This window comes from Artemia franciscana, chromosome 6 (genome assembly GCF_032884065.1).
Source record: "Artemia franciscana chromosome 6, ASM3288406v1, whole genome shotgun sequence".
In the NCBI taxonomy this organism is placed as follows: Eukaryota; Metazoa; Arthropoda; class Branchiopoda; order Anostraca; family Artemiidae; genus Artemia; species Artemia franciscana.
In genome coordinates, this window is record NC_088868.1 from 30,494,744 (window position 1) to 30,506,862 (window position 12,119).

The 12,119-nt window shown below is 37.2% G+C and overlaps 1 protein-coding gene across 4 annotated transcripts in view; it reads right to left on the reverse strand.

The window, feature by feature from the left end:
* Nucleotides 1-12,119, reverse strand: part of LOC136028300 (ATP-binding cassette sub-family C member Sur-like) — a 234,735-nt gene that overhangs the window by 167,388 nt on the left and 55,228 nt on the right. For 3 of the 4 annotated variants that reach the window (XM_065706058.1, XM_065706059.1, XM_065706057.1), the window contains one exon: nucleotides 1,228-1,506. The exons of the other annotated variant lie outside the window; for it this stretch is intronic. In XM_065706058.1, coding sequence (XP_065562130.1) covers nucleotides 1,228-1,506 — 279 coding nt within the window. The remainder of the gene's footprint in view (nucleotides 1-1,227; nucleotides 1,507-12,119) is intronic. 4 annotated transcript variants of the gene reach the window in all.

Consider the following 12,119-nt stretch of genomic DNA (forward strand, 5'->3'; position numbering starts at 1 on the left):
CTCTCTTTTTTACTGAGTCTTTTAAGGTTGGGGATGAATTACGTTGAAAATGATTTTTTTTTCTTTTTTTTTATTTCTTCCTTTTTTTTTCTCTTGGCCGTAGAGTCTTATGGAGGAGAATATGTTGAAAGGGTTTTTGCTATGAATATACTGATTGAATAAACTAATTAAATGATTGAAAAAAAGGAAAAAGAAAATGAAAGTCAGTTTTGCAATTCATTCTGTTCCAACTTCTCTAAATTAAGCTGAAGTTTTTCTTTAGCTTTATTCTGTTGCAATTAATTCCTGTTCCATCAATCACCAACCATTAGGTTAGCAGAAAACAAATTGTGCAGGCCTGTCACAGGGCCCAGAGTTAGATTACGGTGATGATACTATTTAAAAACGTCTCAATGACAAACCTAACACGAAGAAGAAGAAATTCTGTATTTCTGGTTATTCTGGTTATATTCGGGTGTTTCCGGTTATATTATAATCTGGTTATGCGAAAGCGCCTCCATAATAATCCAATGGTTTTCCCGTTAGTTGGATCTCTAATTCAAAACGTTAGCTAAAACATTATTTTTGAAACAGAAATTAGTTTTTCGATGAAAAAATTGTAGCCTATTTTTTAAGAGGTGAAACAATCACTGTTACTTTTTCTTAAATACCTTCAGTAATAGACAAGTTTCGAAAGCTTACTTTTAACACGGTATTTTAATGTCAAGCATTTAACAGCAAGTGATATACTGGAAGGGACTAATGTATTATAACCACCACACTCAAGTTCTTCACCTGTGAACATGGACGAAATTTATTTAGTTTGCGATCTGCATTGATATAGAATAGTTTCTAACCTAGCCTAAGAGAACCTAAACTAGATTAGATTACCCAACCTTTCTGGGCGGCCTGCTTTCCATAATTCTCTTCTGTAGTTTCCATAATTTCGTTAATGAAGAATTATATTTTCACCATATTTTGGTATATTTCATTATCTAACTGTACTTCTCGAGGATGTTTGGTATAATACGAAAGTACCAATAAACTATATTTTGTTTGTGTTTAGGTGAAATCACGCTTATGACGTTTACATAAAATAAACGCTAATTAACGACTTTACTACAATAAAATGTGATCCATTTTTAAATCATTATTTTAAGGTCATACAAAATACGTTTACAGAAAGGATACTCTGTTATGGAAACATTCTATTGGGAAGAAGCAGAAACAAAAACAAATTGTAATTACTGAGGCTGCCTTTGAGATGTAATACTTCTCAATTAATGATTTGCTACTTTCTTCCTCTGGAATTTGGCCAAGGTCATTTGCTTCTAAATATGTGCTGTATCCCTTTTTGAGCACTTCTGTAAACCAAGCATAAAGCAGCGTTGACAAATAAGACTGATTATTTTGTTTGTAGGACACGGTGGAGAGCGGAAGTTTCGAATTATTTCTTCCAATTTCCGCTGATTCAAGATTCTTGGAACTTAATGACTTCCTTACAATTTTTTTTTGCTCGCTCCTGCACTAGAAAAAAATAATTAGGGATGAAAAATTGTTGACCTACAGAAGTAAATAGGAAGCGAAACTTCTAAAACCTATAAGAAGAACACAGTGTTAGTTCTAATTTGGTGAGGGGGGCGGGGGGGTTGCTTATGGATATAAGCAACTGTTCAAAAAATTGTTTCCTGTTCAAAAAAGGAAACAATAATTGAACTTTATAGTGTGTGTTTGTACGCTACTTATCCGACAAGCCTGATTACTTGTACTCAGTGTTTCGCAAAACATAAATGACATCAGAGATTCGGAGGATTGCCACTTGACCGGTCTAAATTAGTGATCGGACAAGCGACACTTGCTAAAAGAAAGAATAGGTGATAATCAAATGACGTCAAATATAAAAATAAAACGGGTAAATCGTCTTAAAAATCAGAGAATTAGCATCGCAGAAAATTCCCCAATTAAAATCCACCGAGCTGACCCCTCTCCCCGAGAATTCCCTCCATGATGATTCTCCCTTCCCGTGGAAAATCCCTTCTAAAGTGAAATTGCACAGCCGCAGAGAAAGAGTGAAATAGGAAAGAACTGAGAAAGAGAGAAAGAACTGAAATAGGGCAGAATATGATGAAGAAGATCATGGACTTTAATGATATAGTTCGACAATAAATAACACTGATGATGAGTATGTCTGCTACCGAATAAGGTGTTAGGAGCGATAACAGTAACGATGAGCTTGACGACAGCAGTGGTGTCAAATGTAATACAAATTATGAAAGTGGTGGAGATTTTTGGTTCCTGGGGGTCACACTACTGAATAAAACTCAAGCCCATCTTCCCCAAACCGGTAGATTGTGAGTCCTTTGTCCAAGGGGTACTGTTTCGATTCCTCGGATGGCCGGTTATTTGGTTGGAGACACGGATCAGTGGTGTGACTGTGTAAGCTAAGCCAGAGTCAATCCAGCTGTAAATGGGTAGCTGGAAAAATCTTGGGAGAGTAAGCAGGAAGGGTGTGTGAAAGCACAGGATGGCTGGCCCCCAGCCTCCCATTGCACTTCCTGGCTGAGAGGCCATGAAAAAAAGATCAACACAGGCGGTTTGGACCTTGAGGGTCTACTGCCGTCATACTTACTGCTACTACATCTTCCCAAAAATTGAACTTTATGCCCACCGGTTTTGTCGGCAGAGCCTTGAAAAAAAACATGTGAAACGTTAAACCATGGCTAATTTTGAATCATGCTTGAATTCAAGAAAGAGACCGTATCCTTTCCGTAGGTAAACTAAAAACCCTCCAAAAAATTGTAAATTTGGTAATAATAACAGACTCTTCCTATTTCCAAATCATTCTCCACTGGATAAATCTTGTATTACATCTTCTGAATCACATACGTCTAGTTTCGTAAGACTGATCCGAGAGAGCGGACACTAAGCACTAAAAATGTATTTTGAGGTAAAAATTTCTTAGTTCTTCAGCAGGGACGATGTCCATCATATAACTTTTGGATGGACATATCTCCTGTGTGTAGACATGATTCAAATCTCCTTTTTTTTATAACTTGCTGGAATTATCCCTTTTTTCCTTCATCATGATTTTGTTTTCAATTTTTCATGCTTAGCCAGTGTGGTCTTAAAAAATATTTATAAATCGTTTATAGTGAATTTATGATGGATTAGCAAAAACTCCTATCCAAACGGCTTTTGATAAAGTGTCACTTATGCCCTTGTCCTTAAGACCCTGCAAGTGAAGTTTCCTCGGTAGGTAATATGACTTCGATTTTTTCTAGAGACAGTCTTAGACGATGCAATATCTCATTCTTTTCGTTGGAAAAAATGAAAAAGTGAAACTTTGATGTTTTATCCCTCTTTTGCTCCCTTAATACCTTGAAGTAGTCATAATCTTAACTATTTACATCTTACACTTACATCTAATTAGTATAGTCAATCGTTCACTGTATATAATTATTGGTATAGTTACGGTTAAACCATAAGAGGACATGGATGCAGAATAGCTAGAAAAAAATATGAAAAAAATCACATCTAAATTAGGGAAAGAGACCAGATTTAAATCCCGTTACGGTTAAACCAGAAGAGGGCATGTATGTAGAATAGCTAGAAAAAAAAAGATTTAAAAAATCACATCTAAAATAGGGAAAGAGACCAGATTTAAATACCCAATTTGAGGAAAGTAATTCTTACACCTACTTGTAAACACCTACTTACAAAAATTATTGATGTGCATCGTCAATGGCATATCGATAATGGCATATTGTCAATAGAGCCTCCCCCAGGTCACCCAGCGCGTCTGTAAGTGGCAATAGGGGAACACCCTACAGATATGTAGGGTACCTCTATAGGAGGCACAGACCCTGGGGGGACCTCATCCCTGGGGGTACATAATAGAAACTGGGGCACCCTTGCCCAGTGCCATAAATACAGCTAGAGGAGGAAGAAGGGCCTTCAAATATACACTCAACAGAACCCACTGGCGTGTCCACACGTCCCATGAGTTACAAACCTTCTCCCAGTCATGAGCTAAATTGTATGGTGACACAGAACACCGTCGTGGGAGGATCCTCTATAGGAGGACAACTGCGGCAGGGCGTAACATTCAGATTTATGGACAATTGCCTCTGCAATGGGCTGCCTCGACCCTTTCGGGGTACTTGCACGACTGGGGACCTTGCTGTCAACTCTTTTCCCACTTGAGGAGTGGCGCCCTGGAGGAAATTGTAGTCTAGTAAACGAGACAGCATTCACACGGGATTGTGATTAATGAATAATTCTTCTGGACTTGGTCTGTTCTGACGGGCTTTACGGGCTTAAAAACCTCTTCACAGCTAATTTATCCACTATGGGTTGCCTCTCCATAGTAGGATAATATTTGTAGGAATGTATATAATATAGAGTCAAAGGTAATAAGCTTGAGACTGTCTGTACAGGATTTCGACTCTTGTTGATAGAAGAGCATCGCCAAATGCTAAAAACCATGTTGTGACCAAGATGGGCCCAGGATTGCACAAAGCCTCCGTTCATACTAGAGCATGGACTTCATGCTGTCCCGTTCTTAGCCAGCTTAACCGCTTCGACGTAGACTTGAGAAGATATGTTGATCCCCGTCCTGGACTGGTATCCGGGATCATTGCTTTCCTGAGGCGAAAATAATTTCAATTATTTGAAGAACATGAAAATTAGAACTTGGAATGTTACGACTTTTAAAAAATGACTATCATTTCGACATTTTGACTGACGAATTCAGACAATTCGAACTGGACTTATTAGGAGTTTCAGAAACTCATACCCAAGGGGTAGGAAGCATGACATTTGTTGATATAGAATTTGTATACTCAGGCAGGAAGGATGGGATTCATAGACAGGGAGTAGGGTTCATAATGAATAGGGAAGCTGCTAAGTCTTGTTTAGGCTGAGAAGGTATCAATAGTCAAATACTAATTGTTCAGTTTATGACTGAAAAGCTCAGGATATTAGTTATAATAGAATATGCCAATGTAGAACCGTCTGATGATGATACTAGTGACCCGGATGAATTTTATTTATAGTTACAAGAGCAAATAGACAGGGTCCCAGATAGAAATATGGTGTTTTTACAGTGAGATTTTTACGCCCAGGTCGGAAGAAATAGAGATAGATGGTATGCTAGCCTTGTGGTGTGGGAAAAGAAAATAGTAATGGCTACACACTTTTGCAATGTTGTAAGTATAACAATCTAGTTATAACCAATACGGTGTTTGATCATGAAAGGGCCCATAAGTTGACATGGTATTCATGTGAAGGTAAGACAGCAAACCTTATTTGATATAATTATGTTATAGTAGATCGAAGACTGGCATAATCATTACAATATACTAGGGTATATAGGAGTGCTGTTTATAGGATCGCCGTCGAGTAATGTTTAGGGTTAATTTAAAGCTGAAATTTTGGAAGATTTACTACCTCCCAAGAGGTTATAATGTTGGTAGACTCCGGGATGAGAATTTCAGAAAAACTTTCCAGGAACAGTTGAATGTTATACTAGATAGCTTAAATATTCACAATGTGGAAAATGGTGGGAATAATTTAAGAACAAGAGCTAAGAGCTCATATGGCACTTGTGACGAGGCAAGAAGAGCTAAGAGCCAAGAGATCATATGGTTTGAGCTCTAGGAAAATTCTATGAATCAATAGATTGATTTAAAAGGAAAATAAGAGGCTTAATGCCGGTCAGGATTTAAAATAAGAGCTCTGAGTCACGATGTCTTTCTAAATATCAAAATTCACTAAGATCCGATCACCCACTCGTATCTTATAAATACCTAATTTTTTCTCTCCCTTTAACCCCCCCAGTTGGTCGAATCTGGGAAAACGACTTTATCAAGTCAATTTGTGCAGCTCCCTGACACGCCTACCAATTTTCCTCGTCCTAGCACGTCCAGAAGTACCAAACTCGCCAATCACTGAACCCCTCCCCCCAACTCCCCCAAAGAGAGCGAATCAAGTACGGTTCCGTCAATCACGTATTAAGGACATTCGCTTATTCTATCCACCAAGCTTCATCCCGATTCCTCCACTCCAAATGTTTTCCAAAATATCCCCATTCCCCCCAATGTCAAAAGATCTGGTCGGGATTTGAAATAAGAGCTCTGAGACATTCAAATTTCATTATGATCCAAACACCTATTCGTAAGATAAAAATACCCCAATTTTCACGTTTTCCAAGATTTCCAGTTTCCCCCTCCTCCCCAATGTCACAGGATCTGGTCGGAATTTAAATTTAGAGCTTTAAAGCGCAAGATCCTTCTAAATATCAAATTTCATTAAGATCTGGTCATCCTTTCGTAAGTTACAATTGCCTCAATTTTCAAAATTACCCCCCCCCCCCCAACTCCACCAAAGAGAGCAGATCCGGTCCGGTTATGTCAGTCACGTTTCTTAGACAGGTTTTTATTCTTCCCATCCAGTTTCATACTGATCTCACCGCTTTAAGTATTTTCTAAGATGTTTGGTTCCCCCCAACTACCCCCCCCTCCCCCAATTACGCTGGATCCAGTTGAGATTTAAAATAAGAGATCTGAGTCACGAGGTCCTTCTAAACATGAAGTTTCATGAAGATACGATCACTCCTTCGTAAGTTAAAAATACGTCATTTTTTCTAATTTTTCAGAATTAACCCCCCCCCCCCCCACAATAGAATTCACAATATCTTTTTAAATATCAAATTTCATTGGAATCCGATCACCCGTTCGTAAGTTAAAAATACCTCATTTTTTCTAATTTTTCAGAATTAACCCCCCCCCCCTCCAAACTAGCCCAAAGAGAGCGTATCCGTTCCGGTTATGTCAATCGTGTATCTAGGACATCTGCTTGTTTTTCCAACCAAGTTTCATCCCGATCCCTCCACTCTAAGTGTTTTCCAAGATTTTAGGTTTCCCCCTTCTAAATCCCCCCAATGTCACCAGATCCGGTCGGAATTTAAAATAACAATTCTGAGACACGATATCCTTCAAAACATCAAATTTAATTAAGATCTGATCAACTGTTCGTAAGTTAAAAATACTTCAATTTTTCTATTTTTTCCGAAATAACGGGCCCCCCACTCCCCCCCCCAAGATGGTCAAATTGGGAAAACGACTGTTTCTCATTTAATCTGATCCAGTCCCTGATACGCCTGCAAAATTTCATCGTCCTAGCCTACCTGGAAGTGCCTAAAGTAGCAAAACCGGGACCGACAGAATTTGCGATTGCTGTATGTCACTTGGTTAATACCAAGTGCCATAAAAACAATTTGTGAAGTTGCTGATTGTGTCTTACGAAGAAAGTTAAGACTTCAGCTAGGAATATTAGTGAAAATTTTTTATCTTCAATTGAGAGGAGAAGGGATTTGACAAAAATTATCTGAGTGATACATCATATATAAACAAAATGAATGCAAAGAAAGTGGAGAAAGCATTAAAATATGAACTAACGAGGTGTGAAGTGGAGGCCATGGAAAAAATTGCCGAGGATCAGGAAGATGCAGCTAGACGGTAGAATAGTAAAATAATGTACTGGCATGTTAATAAATTGAGAGGAAGTAGTCAATACGGACTTGTCCCAGAAAAAGATAGGAATGGGGCCACAATTTGTTATAGAGAAAGAGTTAAAGAGAGATGGGCAGAACATTTTGAGATGTTCAAATGTACAGTTGCAGGAAAAGATATAGCTGAAAACGAAAAAGTTTGTGATACCATGGATGTGAAGGAAGATTTTTTTTTTTTGTGATGAAGAATTATTGACAGTATTAAAAAGATTAAAAAACAATAAGGCTCCAAGTGCTGATAGTGTGGTAAATGAAATTCTTAAATATGGTGGCTCTGAGGTTAGAAATAAGTTACTGAAAATTATGAGCATGATTTATGAAAAAGAGGGAGTACCTAACGATTTTAGGAAAACGTCAATTAATCTACTATATAAGAAAGGTGATAGACAGATAGATAGGTTTATTCACACGAAAAGCCCAATTGGGCCATGGTGACATACACAAAACAAGTGAAAAAAAATACAGCAACAAACATAGACTGTAAAGACATTAAACTAATTATTTAAGAAAACATTACGATACCTCATACCTTTCCGGACGAACATTCCAATATTATTTATAGTTAAGTAATACCTACTTCTCAAAATTTCCGAAATTCAATCTCTCCCCCCAACCTCCCTAACAAATATTTCCAAGCGCAACTCTCTCAACTCCCTACATTCCCCTAAGAAATGTTGCAAAGACCCATCCATCTCTCCACACATAGGGCAACTGTAAGGACCGTCCCTCAATCTATTTCTCCCTAAATATTTCCTAAGTTCTCCAAGTGGCAAAAAATTTCCCCTTACATACATTACCCATTTCAAATCATCCGGAACCAATCCCATTTTTAGGTAGATTTCTTCGCCCCAGTTCTCCTTGACCTCCGCATATACCCCAAGGGACGAAGAGGAGGCCGTCCATTATATGAGTGAGTGTCGTAATTATCGAGGTATTAGTCTAGTCTCTGTATTTAGCAAATTCCTTTGTGATATGATACTTTTTAGACTGAAAGATGCTGTATACAAGGTTTTAAGAGAAGAAAAGTGCGGTTTTAGAGAAGGTAGAGCATGTGTCGACTAAATTTTCACTCTTCGGTTGTAGTTGAGATGTGCCTTAGTTGTTAAACACCTTTGGCCATTAGTTTTATAGATTATGAGCAAGCGTTTGACTCTGTTGATAGAAGAGCTTTGGCAAGGGTCTTATCCTTGTAAGGTATACCAGACAAATACACTAAAGGGATCTGTGTTAAGTACAAAAATAATACTACTGCAGATAAGGTAGGAAATAAAATTAGCAGCTGGTTTTGTATTAAATCCGGAGTTAAGCAGAGCTGTGTTCTATCCCCCTTTACATGGATCATTTTGATGGATTTTGTCTTAAGGAGCACAGGAAAGGCAATGGGAGACCACGGAATCAAATAGGGAGGAAAAACTCTCCTGGACTTAGATTATGCTGATGATTTAAGTATCCTAGATGAAAGTGTGAGCAAAACGAATAAACTTTTAATGTTATGCGAGTTCAGGGTGCTAGAATGGGTTTGAAAAAAAAAATTAATGTTATGAAGACTAAGTCACTAAGGCTACGAATAAGTCAAGATGAAAAGGTGACGTTGGGTAACAAAAAGATCGATAAGGTGTGCAGCTTCATATATCCTGGTAGTATTATTAGTCAAGACCATGGGAGCAGTGAAGATGTTAAAAGTAGAAAAGCCAAGGCTAAGGGCGTTTTTTCACAGTTGAAAAAGTTTGGAAGAAAAGGAAGATATGTCTGCAAACCAAGATTAGAATTATGGAAGGTACAGTGATGACAGTGGTCAAATATGACTCTAAAGCATGGGTGCTCTGAAACGCGGATGCAGATTTACTAGATATTTTCCAGAGAAATTGCCTACATTGTTCTGGGTACTCGGCTGACTGACCGTATTTCAAACAGTAGGCTGTATGAAAAATGTGGTTCAATCCCACTTTCTAGGGCTATAATGAAAGAAAGGTTGAGATGGCTAGGGCACGTTTTGCGGATAACAGATTGCTGAAGATTTTCCATTTTGGCCAACCGTCTAGGGCAAAACAGAAAGCAGGTCGTCCTCGTCTAAGGTAGGAGGATGTCATAAAGAAAGATTTGAAGGAAATGGAAACTTACTGGGAGGGTGTAAAGAGGGAGGCTTTGACTATATTGAGATAGAGGATGAGCGTGCGTAGCTGTGTTGGCTTCAGGCGGCTTGGTGCTGCGATGAGTTGTCAGCAGTAGTAGTAGTAGTAGTAGTAATAATAGCATCTCATCAGTATTTCTACTGATGACGATCACCGTACATCTAATCGAAATATATAAAATTCTTCGTGATTGTTTTTTCCCTATCTGTTAAAAGGATTTATCCCTGTTTGAACAGTTATTTTTCAACCTAAAGAAGATATTACTCTTCCTTTGAGTTGAAGTATTTAATTTGATTAATAACACAAAGACAATGGTTTTCCGGAAGAGACTAAATTAGACCATATTTCTCACTGTACTCCTCAGAATCTGCTTTAATAATCAATCAAAATTCCGCAAGTGAATCACATAGTCGTCTGGCATAAAAATTGTAGTTCCTCATCAAATCTGACAAACCAATTTTAATTGATGATAACGAAGAACTTGGTGACTAATTCGTAGTTTTTTCAATTCAATTTTACTATTAGGTGAGTAGTTTTATGGCAGTTTTTCAGATTCACATTTGTATATTCTCCATCAGGCACGCACCCAATGGCTCCAATGGCACTCGAACACACCACCCGGAAATTCTTCGCGCTTTTTATTTCATGGATGCTCTGCACCTTAGACCTGAGACTTATAATAATAGCCCCCAAATTATTTACCTGCTCTACAGGAATTAATTCCGTAACCTTTACTTTGATATTTAACTCAAATTTAATGGTCTAACTTATATTTTTTCTTACTATCCAAAACTGGTCTTAGTCGTAAGTAAGGTTCTGCCAAGCGTCATATATGAAGCCAAAAACAAAAAAAAAAACGAAATTCCGAGAAACCAAAACTTTGGTTCAATAGCCCTTCAATAAAGCCACAGCCTGAATTGCGAAAACTGAATTGTATGTATAAATATATATACATATATATATATATATATATATATATATATATATATATATATATATATATATATATATATATATAATATATATATATATATATATATATATATATATATATATATATATATATATATATATATATATATATATATATATATATATATATGTATATATATATATATGTATATGTATATATATATGTATATATGTATATATATATATATATATATATATATATATATATATATATATATATATATATATATATATATATATGTGTGTGTGTGTATATATATGTAAATATATATATATATATATATATATATATATATATATATATATATATATATATTCATATATATATATGTATATAATCTATATATATAAAAATAAGTTGTCTGTGTGTGTCATCTTTGTGTGTTTCGACTGACGTCATGTTTGTTGATTGACGAAATTACACACCGGGACATCGGGACACAAATGACGACCGGGACACCGGAACATCTATATATATAAAAATAAGTTGTCTGTGTGTCGAGTGACGTCATGTTTGTGTGTCGACTGACGTCATGTTTGTTGATTAACGAAATTACACACCGGGACATCAGGACACAAATGACGACCGGGACACCGGGACATAGGGAATATAAATGACGACCGGGACACTCAAAGAGAAAGCGACCGGGACACAAGGAATGTTCGATTAGCAATCACCATCAACAAAGCACCGGGACACAAATGACGACCGGGACACAGGGAATATAAATGACGACCAGGACACTCAAAGAGATATTACAGACCGGGACACCGGAACACAAATGACGACCGGGACAAAAATGACGACCGGAACACCGGGACACAGGGAATATAAATGACGACCGCGACACTGAAAGAGAAATTTTAGACTGGGACACCGGGACACAGGGAAACAACAACAACGGGGACGCCGGGGGCACAGGGGGATATATAAATGACGACAGGGACACAGGGAATGTTCGATTAGCAATCACCATCAACAAAGCTCAAGGGCAATCATTAGAATAATGAGGTATAGATCTGAATACAGATTGTTTTTCCCATGGACAATTATATGTTGCATGTTCAAGAGTCGGTAAACCTGACAATCTATTTATATGCACAGACAATGGGACAGCCAAGAATGTTGTACATTCGCAAGTTTTACGTAGTTAAAAATATATATATGTATCTATCTATATTCACAGGTAGGACACAGGGACACAACTACAATGGCGTGTAACTAATATGGCGCGTAACGACTTGCGCGCGAGGGGTGGCTTGGGGGGTGGCGCGAAGCGCCACTCCAACACCTAGTATATATATATATATATATATATATATATATATATATATATATATATATATATATATATATATATATATATATATATATGTATTATATTAGTATATATATATATATATATATATATATATATATTTCCCTCCCCAAGCCACCCACACCTCACCTCTGCCCAGGAGTATAT